This window comes from Cyprinodon tularosa, unplaced genomic scaffold, assembly GCF_016077235.1.
Source record: "Cyprinodon tularosa strain WSP-4 unplaced genomic scaffold, ASM1607723v1 ctg44, whole genome shotgun sequence".
Classification (NCBI taxonomy): Eukaryota; Metazoa; Chordata; class Actinopteri; order Cyprinodontiformes; family Cyprinodontidae; genus Cyprinodon; species Cyprinodon tularosa.
The window spans coordinates 411,316-429,946 of NW_024039163.1; the positions used below are offsets into that span (position 1 = coordinate 411,316).

Genomic DNA, 18,631 nt, shown 5'->3' on the forward strand with positions numbered 1-18,631 from the left:
GAGGAGACCAGGTGCTTTTTTCCACGCATCACCATCGCTGCGTGCCCATCTCACAGCCGATGTGGAAAAAAAAGATGAATCAAATGAACGCTGTGCTCGCCGTTATCCCGGGAGGTCTGACAAAGGAACTTCAACCGCTCGACATCGGTGTGAAAGCGGCCGTTCAAAGTAAGGCTGCGAGCGGCGTGGGAGCGATGGAGGACAGACGGAGAGCACAGTTTCAGGATAAGTGGAAGGCAGCGCCGGGCAAGTTACGCCACCGTTTGAGGATGGATTGTAGATGCTTGGACTAACGTGTCTGCTGGCTCTATTGTTCAAGCTTTCGCAAAAGCCGGCATTATTTCTGAGGAGCCGCGCTGCACGGAAAGTGACTGACAGCGAAGAATGGGAAATTGGCATGTCTGATTTAGCGCAGCTGTTTAATTCAGAAACAGAGGATGATGACTTTGATGGGTTTGATTAATACTTTGTAATAAATACATGAATAAAGCACAAACATACTCAGTTTTGCTCCCGCTCTATTTTTCTACCTGAAAACTTAATTCAACAGCAGCCTCTGGGCCGGGTCTCCTCCTCTTCACCGCGGTGGCTGGCAAGTGTTTTTTCATCTAAATAATCTAAATCTTGCAGCTATATTTGCTGTGATCAGGGGGAATAAAGTAGTTTTAATATGTTTTTAAGTGAGAAAGGCCACCTGAAAACTTAATTGCAGTCAGTTCATCCAGATTATCTATTTCTGTCGGAGGCGCTCAGACCCCCACATACCAGCGGTACACCGACAGTAAATCCCTTCAACAGCAGCCTCACCGCGGCGGCTGGCAGGTGTTTTTCATCTAAATAATTTACAGTGCAGGCACCAGGATACCGGCAATAAAAGCGAACATATTCCGTCGGCAGGTTTCAGGATTTTAAGTTAATTTAGGAGTAATCACAGCGCTGTGTCATCTGCGATGTGTCTGTCTCATGGCCAGCACGCAGGTTTGATTAATTTGTAATAAATACATGAATAAAGCACAGTCATACTCAGTTTTGGGCCCGCTGTATTTTTAAAATACGCAGTAGAGCTATTTAAAGGTAGTAGAGGACATGTACCTGTATATAAAAAATGCGCCCTATAGTCCGGTGCGCCTTATGTGTGTGTTAAATACAGAAATGGGACACATAACTGAGACTGCGCCTTTTAGTACGGTGCGCCTTATGGTCGTGAAAATACGGTAATGAAAACTTGCAAAGAGCAAACCAACATATTACAGAATAAGAACTACTGATACAATGTATAATTAATGATGATCATAATAACCATTATGATCATTATTATCCTAAATGTTAAAGTTTGGAAAAAGAGGATCAGGTGTAAGATTCTAATGGGATTTAATGCAACATATTTCTAGTGCTATGTAAAATGTTGGTAGCCCAACACACATGATACAATTAGGCTGCCACCATTATTGTGTTTTAATGCCCCGGGTTCACACAGAACCTATGATCTGTTTGTGTTGCCGTCATTGGCAAATAACCAAGGCAAGACCAGATTCACCAAACAGAGGAAGAGTAAAGCAGATTCACATCTCTAGAAACAAAGGAAAGGCTAAGTGGCAGTTTTCTCTGCTGTTGTCAGATGCACGAACAGGTCCTACACACATCCAGTGTGGATTGTGAAAAAAAACAGTCTCCGCCCAACAATTTAAGTCCGGTTTGTTTGAGCTTGAAATAATCTAAAACAAGCACTGGGCTACTCTAGTTACCATTGGAGTCCAAGGAACCACTTGTTGCTAAAAGTAAATATAGGAAAAAAGACAAAATAATAAATATAAAATGCAAAAAAGATGCATATAACAGAGCCGCTGCCATCAGCTTCAGAATTACTACAATTTTTAAAAGCAAACAATATTCTCTACTCAAACCAAACAATAAGTATTTTTCGAACAACAAATAAATTATTCTAATGAGGCTGTATATATAACTTGGTTTAAAGAAAAATGAGAAAGCATTCAAATCAATGGATAAAGATTGCAAATATGAAAACCTGGACTCCAATTTATTTGGTATTAAAAGGGATAAAGAAGTTCATATTGTGCCAAATAAAATTCAGATCATAAAACATATTTAACGAAGATAGTCAGCTTAAAAAGACAGCTGGAAATGTAAAAGAAATTGATAAATAGAGCTCAGACTTTCCCAGAGTGAGCAATCTTCATCACATTAACACTGCTAATAATACTCCAGAAAATATAAAGTAGTAGTTTGATACTACTCTTTCAAAATATAATTCAATAAACAGAATAATAAATTACTCAATTAATCAATATTTGGGTCTTTGCTTTAGAAAGGAATACCCTGTGTTTCTGAAACATAAGTGACAATAAGAGTATTCAAAGAATGTTTTGGATGTTTATTTATGACAACAAATTCACAACTTAGAGTAAATAGCACTTAAATTCAAATCCACCAACAGCAACATAATTTAGTCAGATTTACCTAGTCTGATCTCATCGTAGACATGCTCTTTCAGTGAAGCTGGTGATTAAAGCAGTTATACAGAACACAAGAAAGATGGAGATTAGTAATAAGCACTGTGTGCCTCGGAGGGTGGACTCAACCTATCAATACATTTTTAAAATTACTGTCATCAGAGAAAGTATTATACTATAGACTTACTCGAAGGAGGAAAAATGCTGTAATAGAGCCAGTTATTTTACTCAACAATAAGTGAGCAAGTACAAACTAACCTTCGTTTTTTTGTCAAACTTAAATGTTTCAAATAAAACCAAAACAGAAAAAGTCCAATTGAAGACAAAATAGGTCAAATAATTTTATCTAATTAAAGGAAATAAGTTTAACATCGCCCATTGTGGAAAAGTAGCCCCCCATTTGTTAAATCATGGGTTAACTGTGATTAAGCAAATCTTTTTAAAGCGTTTAAATCACAGGAGACATCAAGGTGTGATTACAGTCTGAGGTGTAAAATTGAGAGGCCTCTTTTATACTTTCCAAACAACATTTAAAGGTCTGAATTTTTTTTTTTTTATTTGAGGCCCTGATTTAAAAATAAAATCATTATCAAATGAGGTTCAAAATAACTGAAATCCATCAGTAAGGATAGCACTCTCTAAAGCTCTTGTAATGCACTGAATTGCAATGAGGGTCATTATTCAAAAATTGAGAAGAAATTGAGCAGTGGTGAACATTTCCAGGAGGGGCCCGTTTCCCACAATTTCTCCAAAAGCTCATCGATGACTCATCCAAAAGGTAACAAAAGTGAACATAACATCTAAAGAACCAAAATTATTTCTTGAAGATCTCTATAAATAAATCTCAAAATGGAGAAATTAACTCTTTGCATTCAATGCATCCCCTTGGGGAGCAGTGGGATGCCACTGTGCAGCGCCCAGCAAGCAATTGGGGAGTTTTCACAACCTTAGGATTCCAAGCCTGATTCCCTAACCACTAGGTTGCCACTCTCTCCAGGAGATTTAAAAAATATTTTATTGACTGATAAAACAGCAAAACATTTTTTGTAAGGTATGAATCCTTACTTGACATATTTGATTTTTGTCTACCAAAATTTGCTACTGTAAAGAAGAAATGAAAAATATCCAGCCATCAATTTCCATCAGTGACTTAAAAAGCTGTGGATATGCTATATGGCAATTATTCAACCAGGCTATAAATTTATATATATATATATATATATATATATATATATATATATATATATATATATATATATATATATATATATATATATATATATATATATATATATATATATATATATATATATTATATTTATATATATATAGTTTTTTACAAAACTCAGTGAAGGAGACATCCTTATATCTTCTTTTGTAAATACAAAGAGGCAGGAAGTAAGTGATTATGTATATTTAGCCCAAAGCCTAAACAGAAATTTCTAATTGACCCTTAAGCTGTACTTCCTGTCCCTCTGTAGATTTAAAAGGAACATAAGAGGTCTCAGTATGAGCGTGATCTGATTCTTCCTGGACTTTCTAAGGACATGAGGGAACTGTTTCCATTAAGTTAATGTGGGTCTGATCCAAGGTGATGCATGTGAAGAGGCAGGACGTGGGGTGCAGGGTCAATCTAGATAGAATTGGGTGTCTGTGGACAGGTGATAAAAGGTAAGGGCAGGCAGAAAATCTATTGTGTATGCAGGAAGGAAGCACTCTCTGAAAGGGGGAAAAACACATCATATGTATGCACACCAACATCCAAAAGCCCATGGGACCTGTTTGAATTTGCAAGCTCTCCTTGCAGTGATCAAAGATTTGTTGTGGGAGTGTACACATTTCTCAAGTGGATTCAAACAGGGCCAAGAACTAATTGCTTTCATTGTGGGTGTGGGGGTTAGCACACTGAGGTTTTGTTGGGGAAATTTTCAGGTGTGGAGGATATTTTGGAGTTTACCTTCTACGTCATTACAGTCAAAGTCTGGAGTGAAGCATGAATGGAGACAAAAGCACACACACAAGCCCATGAAAGGAGAGCCAGCAATAACAGTGAAAAACAGCACATTTAAAAAAAGACGATGAAATGGTCATTCACAATCTCAAGCTCAAACATCACTGAAATGACTTCAAGGCTGAAAGTAAGGTAATGATGTGTAGTCTATCTGAGATAAATGAGAGAACAAAAGTAAACATCTTATACTCTGGAGCCACCATACATTCATGTACTGTAAGCCACATATTGTCACAGAATTTTCTGGGGGAAGCAGACCACCAGCAGGCACCATAAAAGTAGAAACAGGAACCTTACTTCAGTATATAAAGTATTCATTACCATAATAATGAATCAGCTAAAGTAGATTAAGTAATGAATAATTAAGCAAAACATCACAATTGACTACTTACCTTTGACTCGTTCTCCACGGTTGAGCTGGATCTCTCCCTCCCCCTGTGGGGAGTAGGGTTTGACCACAATGAAGGTACGTCCTGGGACAGCACTGTAGAGTTTCCGTTTGGGCCCACGAGGGCCTGTCAGTGCAGGAGGGGTGTGATGTGGTGGGCTTGGGTCTCGCTGCACTGAGCCAGGGCTGTAAACAAACACATATGTTACTGTGGTGATTCCAGGGAGCTGGTAACTGAAGCCGGTTGTCACTGACATGGTTGTCAATGGGACAGCGACCTGGTGACAACCCCTGGTTGTTGATGTTCCCAGGGAGGGATTCATAGACATGCCTAAGTACCTGGCAAACAACAGTCACTGTTCCACAGGAGAGTCATGAGAGGATTGTATTCTCCTCCCAGACACTCTTTTCCTCTCCCTCTTCCTTCTTCAGTAGAAGAAACAATATTCTTGCTCTCTCTTACCCCTGTCTCTCTTAGGTGTCCCCTCTCTCTCACATCCTATTCGAGGTAGGAGAGGAAATATGTACCAGAAAGAGAAATATCCCTGTTTTCTTTCCTGCATGGATTTATCAGGTCCAACTGGCAGCCCCTTTAAGTTAAGCACATCCTGAGTTTAGGTTCCAATAGAAGTCCATTCAAAAGATAGACATCTCCTGTGTGCCCCCTCTCCAGATGCTCCAGGTTGGGCTACAGATCCTGGCTTGTCCTTGGGTCCAGGTTCTCCTGCTGTGGAGGAGAGAGGTTAGATCTGCTCCCCAACTCCCTCTCCCCGGAGTCCCGCCGTGTCTGCCTCTCCTCTCCCCTCCACCCCTCACACATACGCTCACACACACTCACACACACTCTAGCAATGCTGTTGCAGCTGTTCTCCGTGGCTCCCCTCCGTTTTGGCGGCTCGCTCACACTCACATGCCACAAGTCCACTATGTGCATTCTAGCTGTGCATCGAGGCAAAAACAGCCCCCTCCGCTCTCGCTAACATTGCACCTTCACAGGCAGGGCATACGCCACCACCAGCATGTCGCTAATACATCGCTGACACACACCAGTCCCAGACCTCAACTGATCTCCTTCTACCTATCTCCGAAAGGGTGCATGTACCATAGCTCCCTTTGGCATGCTGCGTGAGGATGTGTGCGCGTGTGTGTCTGTGTGGGTCTGTCTGCATGTATATTTGTGTGCAGTGGGGTAGTGGGTGGGGTGGGGGGAGCAAAGGCTCTAGCCCATTTGGTTTAATTGTCGCTCCTGACTCATTCTCGTTTCCTCCATCTCTCCCTCTCTCTCTTTCTTCCATTTCACCTGTTTTCATCCTTCTCCTCTACATTTCTTCATACTGCATCCCCATTCTCTCTCTTTCCTGCCTCTCTCCCAAGCAATGCATTCTAATACAGCAGCAGCAGAGCTCCGCCCAGTCTTCATTCATCTTCATCTCTGCCACTGTGTAAGTTGCATTCAGCAACATTCTACTGCATGTGCAATCAAACATTTGTTTCAAGTGTCTCTTTCATACAAAAGATAAACAGTTTTATTGTGCAATCACACATATATTCAATAAAATCAGCATTTTATGCATTAACTTAATCATGTGTATGTTTGCCTCTGCTGTGAGTTAATTTTTTTCTAACTGCTCATTCAGAAAACAGGTGACATGTTAAATTATATTCAAGCTGATGTTGTGAAGGAAGTTAGCCATGACAGAGTGCTGGTGAGATCAGGAGTCGAAATTTGGAAAATTTTATGTAATCCATGATGCTGCCACCACCATGTTTGACAGTGGGGGTTGGGCGTTTAGGATGATGAGCTGTGTTGCTTTTACACCAAACATAACATTTTATATTGTTGCCAATAACTTTGATTTTGGTTTCATCTCACCAGAGGACCTTCTTCCATGTTTATTGTGTCTCCCAGGTGTCTCGTAGCTAACTTTAAACAAGACTTTTTACTTATATCTCAAAGAAATGGCTTTCTTCCATAAAGGTCAGATTTGTGCAGTATACAACGGATTGTTCTCCTATGGACAGTGTCTCCCACCTCAGCTGTAAATCTCTGCAGTTCATCGAGAGGCATCATTGGCCTCTTGGCTACATCTGTGATCAGGTCTTCTTCCTGCTTGATCTAAAAGTTTAGAGTGACGATCCGGATTGGCAGTGATCTTATGCTCCTTCCATTTCAATATTATCGCTTGCACTGTGCTCCTTGGGACGTTTATAGCTTGAGAAACCTTTTTGTATCCAGTGCGACTCTAATCTTTTCAGCAACAGTATCTCGGACATGCCTTGTGTGTTCCTTCTTCCTCATGATGCTCTCCGTGCTTTAAACAGACCTCAAAAATACTATTCAGCACCACTCTTCAGTGGAAGTTTCGTTCCACTTCATGATTATGTCCCATTTGTTAATTTTCAACAAGGATTAAAATGTTCTATCTTTATGTTTGAAGCCTGAAATATGGCGAAAGGTAAAAAAAATTCAAGTGGGCTAAATACTTGCACAAAACAATGTATACAGTTACCTTGACTTTGGCAAATATATCATTTCAAAGACTTTTCAACCTAATCTACATCACATTAATGGAGAATTGTCATAGATATGCATGTATTTAGATAATTCTTCTCTAAGTATATCCATCAAAACAACTTGGATATGGAGCAAATTGCTCACACTTTGTATTTGAAAACGTAGAAACTGTTATTGGAAAATGGCTCTTTGGGTTGTAGAATTCTGAGACATGCAAACATGCTATGCAATACAAATGGACCCTACTTTTTAAGAGTATTAATGTTTTTTAGGATATCTTTTGAAGCATATCAATGTACCTCACAAACTCTCTGAGGTGCCTAATTTGATTTTCATTTATTCGATCCAAGAACATACTGTACTTCCCTCATAAATACATTAATGTTTCTAGTTTCCAATGTAATATGGTAAATCAACTAAAATGGTTAAATGTTGTGCCATAAAAACCTTGTGTAACTCTCAAATGGAGAATGCAGCAACAGTATATCTACTCAATACGTTTTTTGTTTTTTACATAATGTCTGCCTGTAAACTGCTGACCCTACAAACTGGATAAGCATGCCAGTAGTATTACGTATTATGACATATACAATATGTAGCCAGTGAACACAAAAATTCAGTAAATACATTATACATAGTTAACTGACTAAAGCCTGAGTTATGCTTAATACACATACAGGAACACAGCGTCTACAGCTTTTAAAATCTTTGTGGATTTTACACGTGAATCTGATATTCTGCTCGGCTCCTGGAGGGATAGTATTGTACCGGCTCCAAGCTTACAACATCACATGCAGAAGTAAAAAACACAGCTGTTTCCAACATTTTAAGTCCTTTAAATCCTCTTTGTGTCATTTAAGACTGACAGTCATTTCTCTTCAAGAGTTTTTCTAAATGTGTTGATCGTAGTGATATTTATGTGCCAAATCCTAAGGTGTCTCTAGATGCGTGATTCTCCATCCTGTTCCTCATGTATCACTGCCCTGCATGTTTTAGATTACTCTTTGCTACCACATACCTGACTTAAATGAATCAGCCATCTGCAGCACTGATGGTTGCTGAGTAGTGTATCTAATTTGAATCAGGTTTGCTGCAACAAAGAGACGTCACAGTGTTTTTCAACCCTGGTCCTCCAGGCACACTGCCCTGTATGTTTTAGATGTTTCCCAGGCTTCACACACGTGATATCAATCGATAGCAAATTAACAGGCTTTGTTAAGCTACAGTCATCTGGATCAGGTGCGTTGAAGCAGAGGAGCAGCTAAAAACATGCAAGGCAGTATGTCTTAACACTGGCTTAAAACAGACAGGGCAGTACTTAAGTACCAGGGTTTGGGAACTACAGCTCTAGATGTTTATGTATGCAAACCCTAACCGGTAGCAGCTGTCACTCATCCACCATGGTTTGCCAAGTTGACCTGTCCATGTCAAGCAAAAACCTGACTTTAGTAAACATTTCAAATATTTCCCTCGATATTTTCAAGTGACAGAAGAAACATTTGTATAAGATATGTTGGACCTATTTGAAATTCTTTTCTTGTCTTTTGCAAGTAACTCAACATACCATGAACAAAAATTCACATATTTTTTATATGCATACCAGTATTTTTGTGCATTTCACATTTAAGCAGGCTCTAAATAGCAAATGGAATCCTTTACATCACACATGATAACCTAACAACACCCTTCAAACCCTTGTTTATAGATGTTGCAGACCGGCCTGTTTTCAAGTGTAGTCCTGTTTCTCTGACTGTGACTGGCTGAAAGTGCTCTCTACATCCTTTGACATGGGAGTTGGTTGGAGTTCGTCTGCATGGCTGTGTGTTTCCTGGACGGGGCCGCCTTTTACAGCTGCTTTTTGTATCTCTGCTTCTGGCTCCTTGAACCCCAGTCGGCCTCGGCAGATGGCCACTCACACTGAGCCTGGTTCTGCTGGAGGTTTCTTCCTGTTAAAAGGGAGTTTTTCCTCTCCGCTGTCGCTACAAGCATGCTTGGTGTGAGGGATTGCATTTGAGTCAATGAGTCGATGCAATCAACTGGTTTTCCTTAGATAGAAAACTTTGAATTGATTTGACTGTATGATCTGGTGAACTGGAAAGTGCCTTGAGATGACATGTGTTGTGAATTGGCGCTATATAATTAAATTCAATTGAATTGAAACCTAGTTTATTACAGATATTTGAATACTGTTTAACTATTTCAAAGAAGTCATAACCGAGAAATATGACTTTTTAATATAAAAAATGTGTGTTTCTGTTGAGCCTCAGTTAAAACCTTTTTGGGTTTTTTTGTAGGCTGTTTGTTCAAACAAGAAAAGCCTTCAGGAACACACACTCTCCACAGAGCACAATTTTGGTCTTACTCCCTGGATTAGCCAAAGAATGCTAACATAAGCCTGTCTTGCCATCTCCTGTCTCCATTCCAACAATCAGGGGCTCACCTGCAGCCAGTCAGTAAGAGCTGCTGCTAACTTTTTATCTATTGTGTAAGAAACTGGGAAATACTGGGAAATTAACCATGGCAAACTGCTAATGTTGATAGCATAACATCTTCATACTGTCCCATTGTAAAAGATACTTGGAAATAGGTCCAAACAAGCTCAATTTATATTTGTTTCTCCCAAAAATGATAAAAATTTGATTTTCAAGACATTTACAGAAGGACTAGGTAATTTAAAAAACATGACAGATCGCAACCAATGCACCGAATCAGACTGCATTGGATTATATTATAACAGGGGTATAGTAGGGATAGTATTTAAAAATAACTTGCATTGAAAGATGCTCAGTGTGATAATATTGAAATCAATAATTTATGGACTAAACTCAACCGTAAGAAATGTAATCAAACGTAATGAATCTTGATCAAACCTGATTTGATTATCCTTTCTGTTAAGTGTTTACAGATGACCCAACTGCAATTTGGTGCTTAAAAATATTCTGAGTTAGTTTTTAATGGATATCCATACATATACTTTTAGGTGTAACTGTTTTTGCATGTAAACTGTAGAAGGTCTTTTGAAGTGCAGTCTAAAGACCTTCTATGGCCCTGTTGTGGCATCAGCCATCTTCTATGAGCTGTCTTACTTGCATTACTTTAAAAATGTCCAAAGCTGCATATTGGTTATTTATTCTCCAGATGCACATTTTTTATATTGTAAAAACACTTTGCAGTTCAGTATTTTATTTGTTTATTTTTTTTAACTCTTCACTATTATGTTATTTTTATACACTTTTCTAAGGTCCACATTTTTGTGTCCACTTTTACTAACCTTTTTGCTGCTTTAACACCTGAATTTCCCCATTGTGGAACAATAAAGGGATTTTCTATTCTATTCTATTGTATTCTAAAGTAGCTCAATGGTGTCCTATTTTTTATATTACTGTGTATTTGTTGTTTTAATCAGAGTTATTTTTTTTTAGTACTGCAAAATATGTCTCAAGCTTTCTTGGTACTGTCTTAAGAGGTTCAATGCAGACCACTGCTCGGAGTAATGGCATTACAAAATAATATCATTAGTAACAAAGGTTTTTTTCAGCAACAGTTATCTAACCAATTCCTTTTCACATTTTCTTAACATTTTTACTTGCAACCTAAACGTCTTACTATAATAATCAATCAAAGAGACTCATAAATGTTCTCTGATGCAGGGAGACCAAGCTTTCTATGTGCAGAGACAAAGCAGGAGGTCAGACTAAGACAGACATGATTCTGATTGGCTGAGGGGACATAATGTGGGCGGGTGTTGGCATGAAATGATTGCACAAACACATTGAGAGTAGAGAGGTGTGAGGCGACGGCTAAGAGATCTGCAGATTTAATGATGGTGTTCCTAAACCCGAAGAGCTCTAAATAATCAAAGGCTAAATGCTCCTGTGATTTTCTCATTATGTCTAGGGACAAAGACTTAATACACGTCTGTTATGTTGTAAGCACCTCCAATCCAATCCAAGCTCTTCACATCCTCTCACCAACAGCAACACTGACAATTGGCTGCCTTAGTTTATCTACACATTGCTTTTTATTGAATGCACTTGTATAGTATAGTGTACTGTTATTTTTACACAGATATACTTAATGCATATAAATATCAAGTTCTGAAACATTTAATTTGCTTCATTGTTATTTTATTATAAAGGTGAAAAATGATCACCACAACTATTTAAATATATCGCAATTGAGGGTTCACTTAACCCTCCACACACACCAAAATGGTGTTAATCACTGAGCAATTTATTCAGCTGTAAATAGATATTTTATTTATCAAAAAGTAGTCATTCTTTTTTTATTATAATATTTTTATAAAAAATAAAATAAAATATAAAAAAATAAAAATTTAAAAAGTAGTCATTCTATATTTAATAACTGAGCTTTCATTTGTATTTAAAGTTTAGATAATAGGAAAGTCTTCCAAATTCATTAAGATTTATGATCATAAAAAACAAACCGCTTAGTTGCCTCCCTACTACTTAATCTGATTGAGCAATAACTGAGAGATAAACCCAGTTTCTTTTTAGGAGAAGTAATTAATATAAAACTAGTTTAATGTGTCTAAAAATTTGTCTATTTTGTAAGTCTCTTTGGGTAAAAGCATCTGCTAAATACATAAACATAGCTAATTTTTAAATAATGTACCCAACAATGACGGTGGTTATTCCAGTTATATTTTTTCATTGATTAAAAAGGTTCATGCTGGTACACACTTACTGTATGTCACTTATGCAAGCTTTTTTATAGCCCTGTGTTCAGGTATGAATAAAACTCACTCAGACATTAGCCGTGTCGGGTTATCCTGCCCTACACCCCATTAGGTTTGGGCAAACTCAGCACTTTGAAGCAAGTAGCTTGCTATGAGGCTCTGGCCCACTGCGCTTTACAAAGTCTCATTCAACATCCGCTGTCAAGGGGGTAGAAAAATGGTAGTGTAACTACCAGTGTAGCTCTGTTCACCTTTTATGCATCAATAAGTCTAAACTTGAACAACCTGCCACTTTTTCCCATCCTGACCACTATGCTACTAAACCCCCAGAATTCATCTTTACAATTAGCCTCGCCTCTAAGGGTTTCTTGGCACTTATATCTTGGGTGGCATTTTTCAAAGCCTGCATGAGGGTGTTGTTATGTTTTCCCATAGGGTGAGTTACAATTTATCTAACTGTTTTTTATAAGAAGAGATTAAGGAAAATAAAAGTCAAAATAAAAGTCAAATTTTGATATGGATTTATAGAAAATTGCAGGGGCGGTTCGGATTGAAAAAACACAGTTAAACTTTAACGCATTGTTTCTGTTTTCTGTTTTCTACTTAACCTATAATTACTTTTAATGCCTGTAGTTTAATATATGTGTCATAATTTGAGCAGTTTAGTAAGAGGCCAGCTGCATGAGTTTGAGTTTATTTGATAAAATAACCACATACATCTGAAGACAAACCTGAAAATGACATTTATTGTCATTTTCCCAGATGCTATCAAATTAAGCTGCTTCAATGAGTGTTTGTACGCATGACTGTCTTGCCCTCCAGGGTAAATGGTTCTTTCCTCAAATAGCCTACCTCTAAGGTGGGTTGCGCAATGATAATCAGCATAACACTTTGCTTTCTAATGATCCTCAGTCTGCCCTTGCCTTGCTGCACATCAATGAATCTGTGGTCTGTCATTCTTTCTTCCCTAACAAAGGAGTGTTTATGTCTATTAGAGAAAAAGGAGATTGTGTATTTTTCATGTAGAGAGGACATTTTATGGTCATATACAGCAAATCTTCCCTTCAAAAAACAAACACAACTGTATCTTAAACTTGTACAAAAGAAGTAGCTTGGTTAAGCAAACTACATCTTTTATGGAAGATATTTAGTTATTGATTGAAACATTATCACTGCTGCCCCTTGTTTCCTCTATTTGTGTTGTTGTTCTCAGAAAGCATTAAAATATTCCTTGAGAGCAAAAGGTTAAAATATTGGGTCCACGCTTTAATAAGTAGTGGTCTAAAAACACATCTACTTGCCTGCTTATATAACAAACACATGGCTGATACAACAAATATTAAGTTCTTTATAATTTTGAAGACTTCCTGCAGAGGTCATCAATAGGTCCCTAACAATAAGGCGTTGGATATGGCACGGAAAAAGCTAGAGGAGCTCATTTAAAATATGACCTTTGAGAACTGACAGAAACCTGTGGGTGGAGAGCCCGTGGGTGGAGCAGCCAAAATAATTTTTGCCTGCGAGTGGTCTAGCCTCTATCAATTCCTCAGGCCCTGGAACTGGCTGTCCAATCACAACGCAGAGATGTGTTTTGAATTTCTGGATGCAAAGTGGGCGAGGTTTTGAGGGTGTGACGACAAAGCTGCACGATGGTGAAGAAAGCACAACAAGGAAGATGGCAACAACTATTGAACAGTTCTCATTTGACTCAGCTTTCTAATCAGTTTTAGAAGGATTAGACTTGGGCTTTTCATTGAAACATGAGCAGGAAGAGGCTCCATGCTCATTAATTTTTAAGAGGGACATATTCGCCGTTTTACCGACAGGCTGTTTGTTTAAACTCCCCCACCAGCTTTCCGTCGTGCTTACTACGTCATAGACAGTTGTGCTCATTGGTCAGAGCGATTGAAAGACGTGTTGTTCTCATCAACAATCTTCTGATGTCTCATTCATAGGGGCCAGACTAAATTACATGTTTAATCTCCAATTAAGTCTGGTTTATCAGGCTATATTTGACCTTAAAGTTCAATAAAACTATCCAAGAGAAGACTTTGGGGGATATGAATAATCAAATAAAAAAAAAACATCAAAGCTACTGAGTGTATCATATTAGAGCAAAAAAATTAATATAACTGAGTAGCAGCAAGCATAAGACAGCAGTGACATTTCTTGCATAGATGGAAATCTAACAGAAGACTTTTGAAGAAATAATTCTAGTTTAACAAGATAAAGGTGTCTTTATGCCAAAAATCAGAAACCTCAATTGTGTTTTGAAAACAATAGAAATGGTTTCAAAAAATAAAGTTTTTGATCAAATTCCCTCCAGTCACAGATAACATACATTCCAAACATACATTCCACAAACTTTATTTTCAAATTAGATATAATTTATGATAATTTAGACACATCACAAATATCTTAAAAATTGAAGGTTTTACATACTTCAATTCTATGATCATTCCTCCCTTTACTTCCTGTTTTTTTTTTTTGCTTGTCTCAGGCCAATGACACAACGCTCAAACCTCTGGGATTACATTATAATCAAGCTCTGAAGATACTTGATAAAAAACCTCTCCATTACCATCACTGTAATATTCTCTGCAAATACAAAATCCTTAGTTTTGATAATTCAATCTGTTACAAAAATAAAAGGAACAGTCTTTAAAAGTCAATAATACTGCTCCATACTGCTTCTGATCATGTATCTCGAATATCTCGCTCCACGACCCACAGACTATGCGCCATTCCACAACGACCCGCTGCCTTTAGACAAACAGCTTTTTATTTTAAGAGCAGCAGACAGTGGAGTCAGATCCCAGACAGTCTGAAAGTGGCTGTATAGACAGAAACCTGTTGTCAACTAATCTAAAGAGTTATATTCTTGTTCACCAACTATCTCAGCATCAGCCCAGCAAATCTAACAATTTTACAACTGGCTATGGGTATATTTATATTTACAGTATTTCTTAATATTTTAGGATAAATGTACTATGTTCTGTAGTGTGTTTCTTAAAAGTGTCCACTTTCCCAGGGACAATGGACTGAACCGGCAATAGCTAACTCTGGTACAAGACATCCCTTCTTTTAAGATTAATGTATTCTGTACACTGTCCCTGTTAAATAAACTAAACATATTTTACACTGAATGATAAGGAGGTTGCTTACATTGCACTAACTGACTGGATGTGCAAATAAGCAATAGAGAAAGTATTTGGGGTTAATCTGCAATTGTCATGATTATTTGCATTATTTTGAGGCATGGCTTATATTGAAAATCTCTACTTGGGTGCAGGACTGCAATTTGTCATCTGAATAGTGGATGGATAGTTTATTTTAGACTCACAGAGTACACAGAGGTTCATCCAAAAAGCCTTATCATTTAAAGATTTAGGTTGAGTAGCAAGTAATCTATCATTATCCTGAGTAATCTTATGTGATTAAACCAACCACAGTTAAAGCTGAGGGAGTTTATCTCCACAGCCTCTTTGGTCCCTAAATTCAATTTCTTTCATCTCCATTTCCTTGGCTCTTTAGCTGTGTTAAGGTAGTACAAATAACCCTCATGCCACTAATCTGTATTGTGACTAATGCAAACACTGCCAGAAGCAAGGAGTGTTGAAAAGGGTGTGAGAAAACAGAACAGTTTGGCATTCTTCCGGATCTTTACCAACCTTGTTTTGTTTTAATAAAGCTTCCAACGAACACCTTTAAAAGAGCAATAAGCAAAATGTGATTATTTTAGATTAACAGAGCTAAACAATTGTTTTGTGAAGAAACAAAGGTATCTTTTCAGACAGGCTAAGGTAAAATGTCACACTCAATTTTGCTGTTGTTATCCAGTCCCTTGTCTATATAGCCAGGCTGGTTATGAGTGTATCTGTGTGCATGTGAACAACTGCCACTCAGGACTTACCACCGTAGCATAGGAGCAACATGGCAGACAGTACATTCAGCGGACCTAATCGCTCACTTGAAGGCATTAAGGACTCATTAGTACCAAAGAACACAACAACAATCTTTGACAAAGGTTTCAGATAAGAAAAAGGAGAACACTAGGATTAACATTGGCCGCTGGTTTCAAAGGTGGAGAGCACTTAGAGAGCACAGGCCGCTCCAGTTGGACTGGGAGCTAGCTTTGTTTCTACTGTAGGGTATTTTTTAAATAAAACTCAGTCAGAAAAGTCAGACTTAGATGTTCAATTCTGACTCAAATTGTGCACAACATGTTGAGTCGCAATTACTGGCTTCCACCAAAAGGAGACCTCTCTTGCTTAATGTTACTAATTTAAGATAGGCCAAATAATCAGTGTTGCTGCTCACATTAGTAGACTCTGTAGCAGCAATGTTACCCAATGTTACTGTTATGGACCTAATGTTACCGTTATGTGAGCTGAGTAGCCGGTAGCCCGGCTAACACTGCTAGTGTTGTTTAATGCAGAACTGTGGTTTTGTGAGCTGTCCACTGTGAACTTCACATACCTTCTGGAAATTATCTTTTTGACATTTCATCTAAAATTGATTGGTTGCTTTTTTTGTATATTCTTTATTCAACCCAGTAGCTGTCTCTGTTCTGTGTATTCAATGTAGTTACGCTGAGTTAGGTCTATCACCTCTACAGCAAATGAGACATTTTGTGATAAGCCCTGGTAAATCAGCTTCTTGGAATAATAATAATAAAAAAGGAGATATTTCTTATGCTTCTGGTGGGTTTCTGTACTAACAAGATAACAACACGTTTCTAGGTGTGGGGGGAACCCCCAAATGATCTGAAGTTTTTATCAAATGACACACAACTGAGACATTGAATGACTTAGTTTATGGAGAGATACATTAAAACATTGTTCCTTAGGAAATTAATAACAATGGCGCACTGATAAGGCACCTTAAAATGGCAAATTTAAATATTATGTCATAAAAAATGTTTTTCTAATAAAATTGTTCATTAAAATGTCACCATCTAGTAATATTTTAAATTTAATTGTCTACTGCAATAAACAGACTAATTGTTATAGCCAAATACAAAGATTTTAATGCTCTTTTATTGACATTTCTGTTTGTATCTGCTTTAATGAACTCCACAATAGTAAGCTTTACCCATCTTTACTTTTACTGTCTCAAAGGACACTTGGTTTTATCTGAACTTTTCCCTACAATAGGACTAAGAGCTAGAACCTTAAGAAACCTTTACACAAAGAGGGAGGAGGGAAATGGTAGTGATTTCACAGGACTCTGCTGTTGACCAGGCTGATGATCATCTAGGCTAATTTCACACTCCCTTGGCTGAAATGCTTCTAGAATTACCACTGTCATAAACAGGAGGTCAGACAGTGAAGGAGGGTGGAGTATCATAACAGAAAAAAAAGAAATCAAGGAAAGCAGCACTCTCAGTTGGATGCAGGTTCTGGCTATCAAGACCAGCTGGTCATATTTAACTTAATACACATTCTCCTTACTTTATAAATTCTGCTCCAACATTGGAGTAGTGGATCATCTCTATGTTCAGATGAGGCTATTAAACCCAGAAGTCATACTGGTCCAACTATTTCATATTTTTTATTAAGATATTCTCTTAATTACGTAGAAATAACCTTTGGATGAAAAAAATAACCAACAGTTTAAAGAGAATATCTGTTTCTTAATGTCTTTTGCAATGCTGATGCTATATTATATAAGCGGGTGAAATAAGTATTGAACACGTCACCATTTTTCTCAGTAAATATACCGGTACCTCTAGAGGTGCTATTGACATGACATTTTCACCAGATGTTGGTAAAGATTCATGCAATCCAAAATCCAATCATAGACATCCAAAAATTAAGTTATGTGTATTAAAGTTAAATGGCTTAGTGAATAAGTATTAAACACACTTACTGAAATTTTTAAAAATACTTTTAAAAAAGGCCTTTGCTGGCATTGACAGCATCAAGATTCCTCTTGAAAGGAGAAATTAGTTGCATGCATTGCTCAGGTGTGATTTTGGCCCATTCTTCCCTACAAAGCCTTCAAATCTTGAAGGTTTCATGGAATTCTTAACTCTAATCTTTAACTCTTTCAATAGATTTTCTACTGGATTCAAGTCAGGTGGTTGGCTGGGCCATTTAGGGCTTTATTTTCTTTCTCTGAAACCAACCGAGAGTTTGTTTGGCTGTTTTGGGTCATTGTCTTGCTGAAATGTCCCCTATGTTTCATCTTCATCTTCCTTGAGGCAGCAGATTTTTATCAAGAACGTCTCTGTACATTGTTCCATTCATCCTTCCATCAATAATTTTACGTTTGCCAGTAACATATGCTAAAAAAAAGCCCCACGCCATGATGTTCCCACCACCAGACTTTATTGTTGGTATGGTGCTTTTGGGGTGATGTGCAGTGCCATTTGACCTCCAAACATAATGTGTATTATGGCATCTAAAGAGTAAAATTGTTTTCTCATCTGACCATTCTATACTCTCCCAGTATTTTACAGGCTTGTCTAAATATTGTGCAGCAAACTTTAAATGAGCTGCAACATGCTTTTTTTCTCAGCTTTAGGGTCTTGCTTGTGGAGCGT

The 18,631-nt window shown here is 37.8% G+C and overlaps 1 protein-coding gene across 1 annotated transcript in view; it reads right to left on the bottom strand.

Annotated features, from left to right (window-relative positions):
* shank3a (SH3 and multiple ankyrin repeat domains 3a) overlaps positions 1–18,631 on the bottom strand; it is a 304,312-nt gene that overhangs the window by 90,284 nt on the left and 195,397 nt on the right. The window contains exon 14 of the mRNA XM_038299956.1: positions 4,875–5,056. Within this exon, the coding sequence (XP_038155884.1) occupies positions 4,875–5,056 (182 nt within the window). The remainder of the gene's footprint in view (positions 1–4,874; positions 5,057–18,631) is intronic.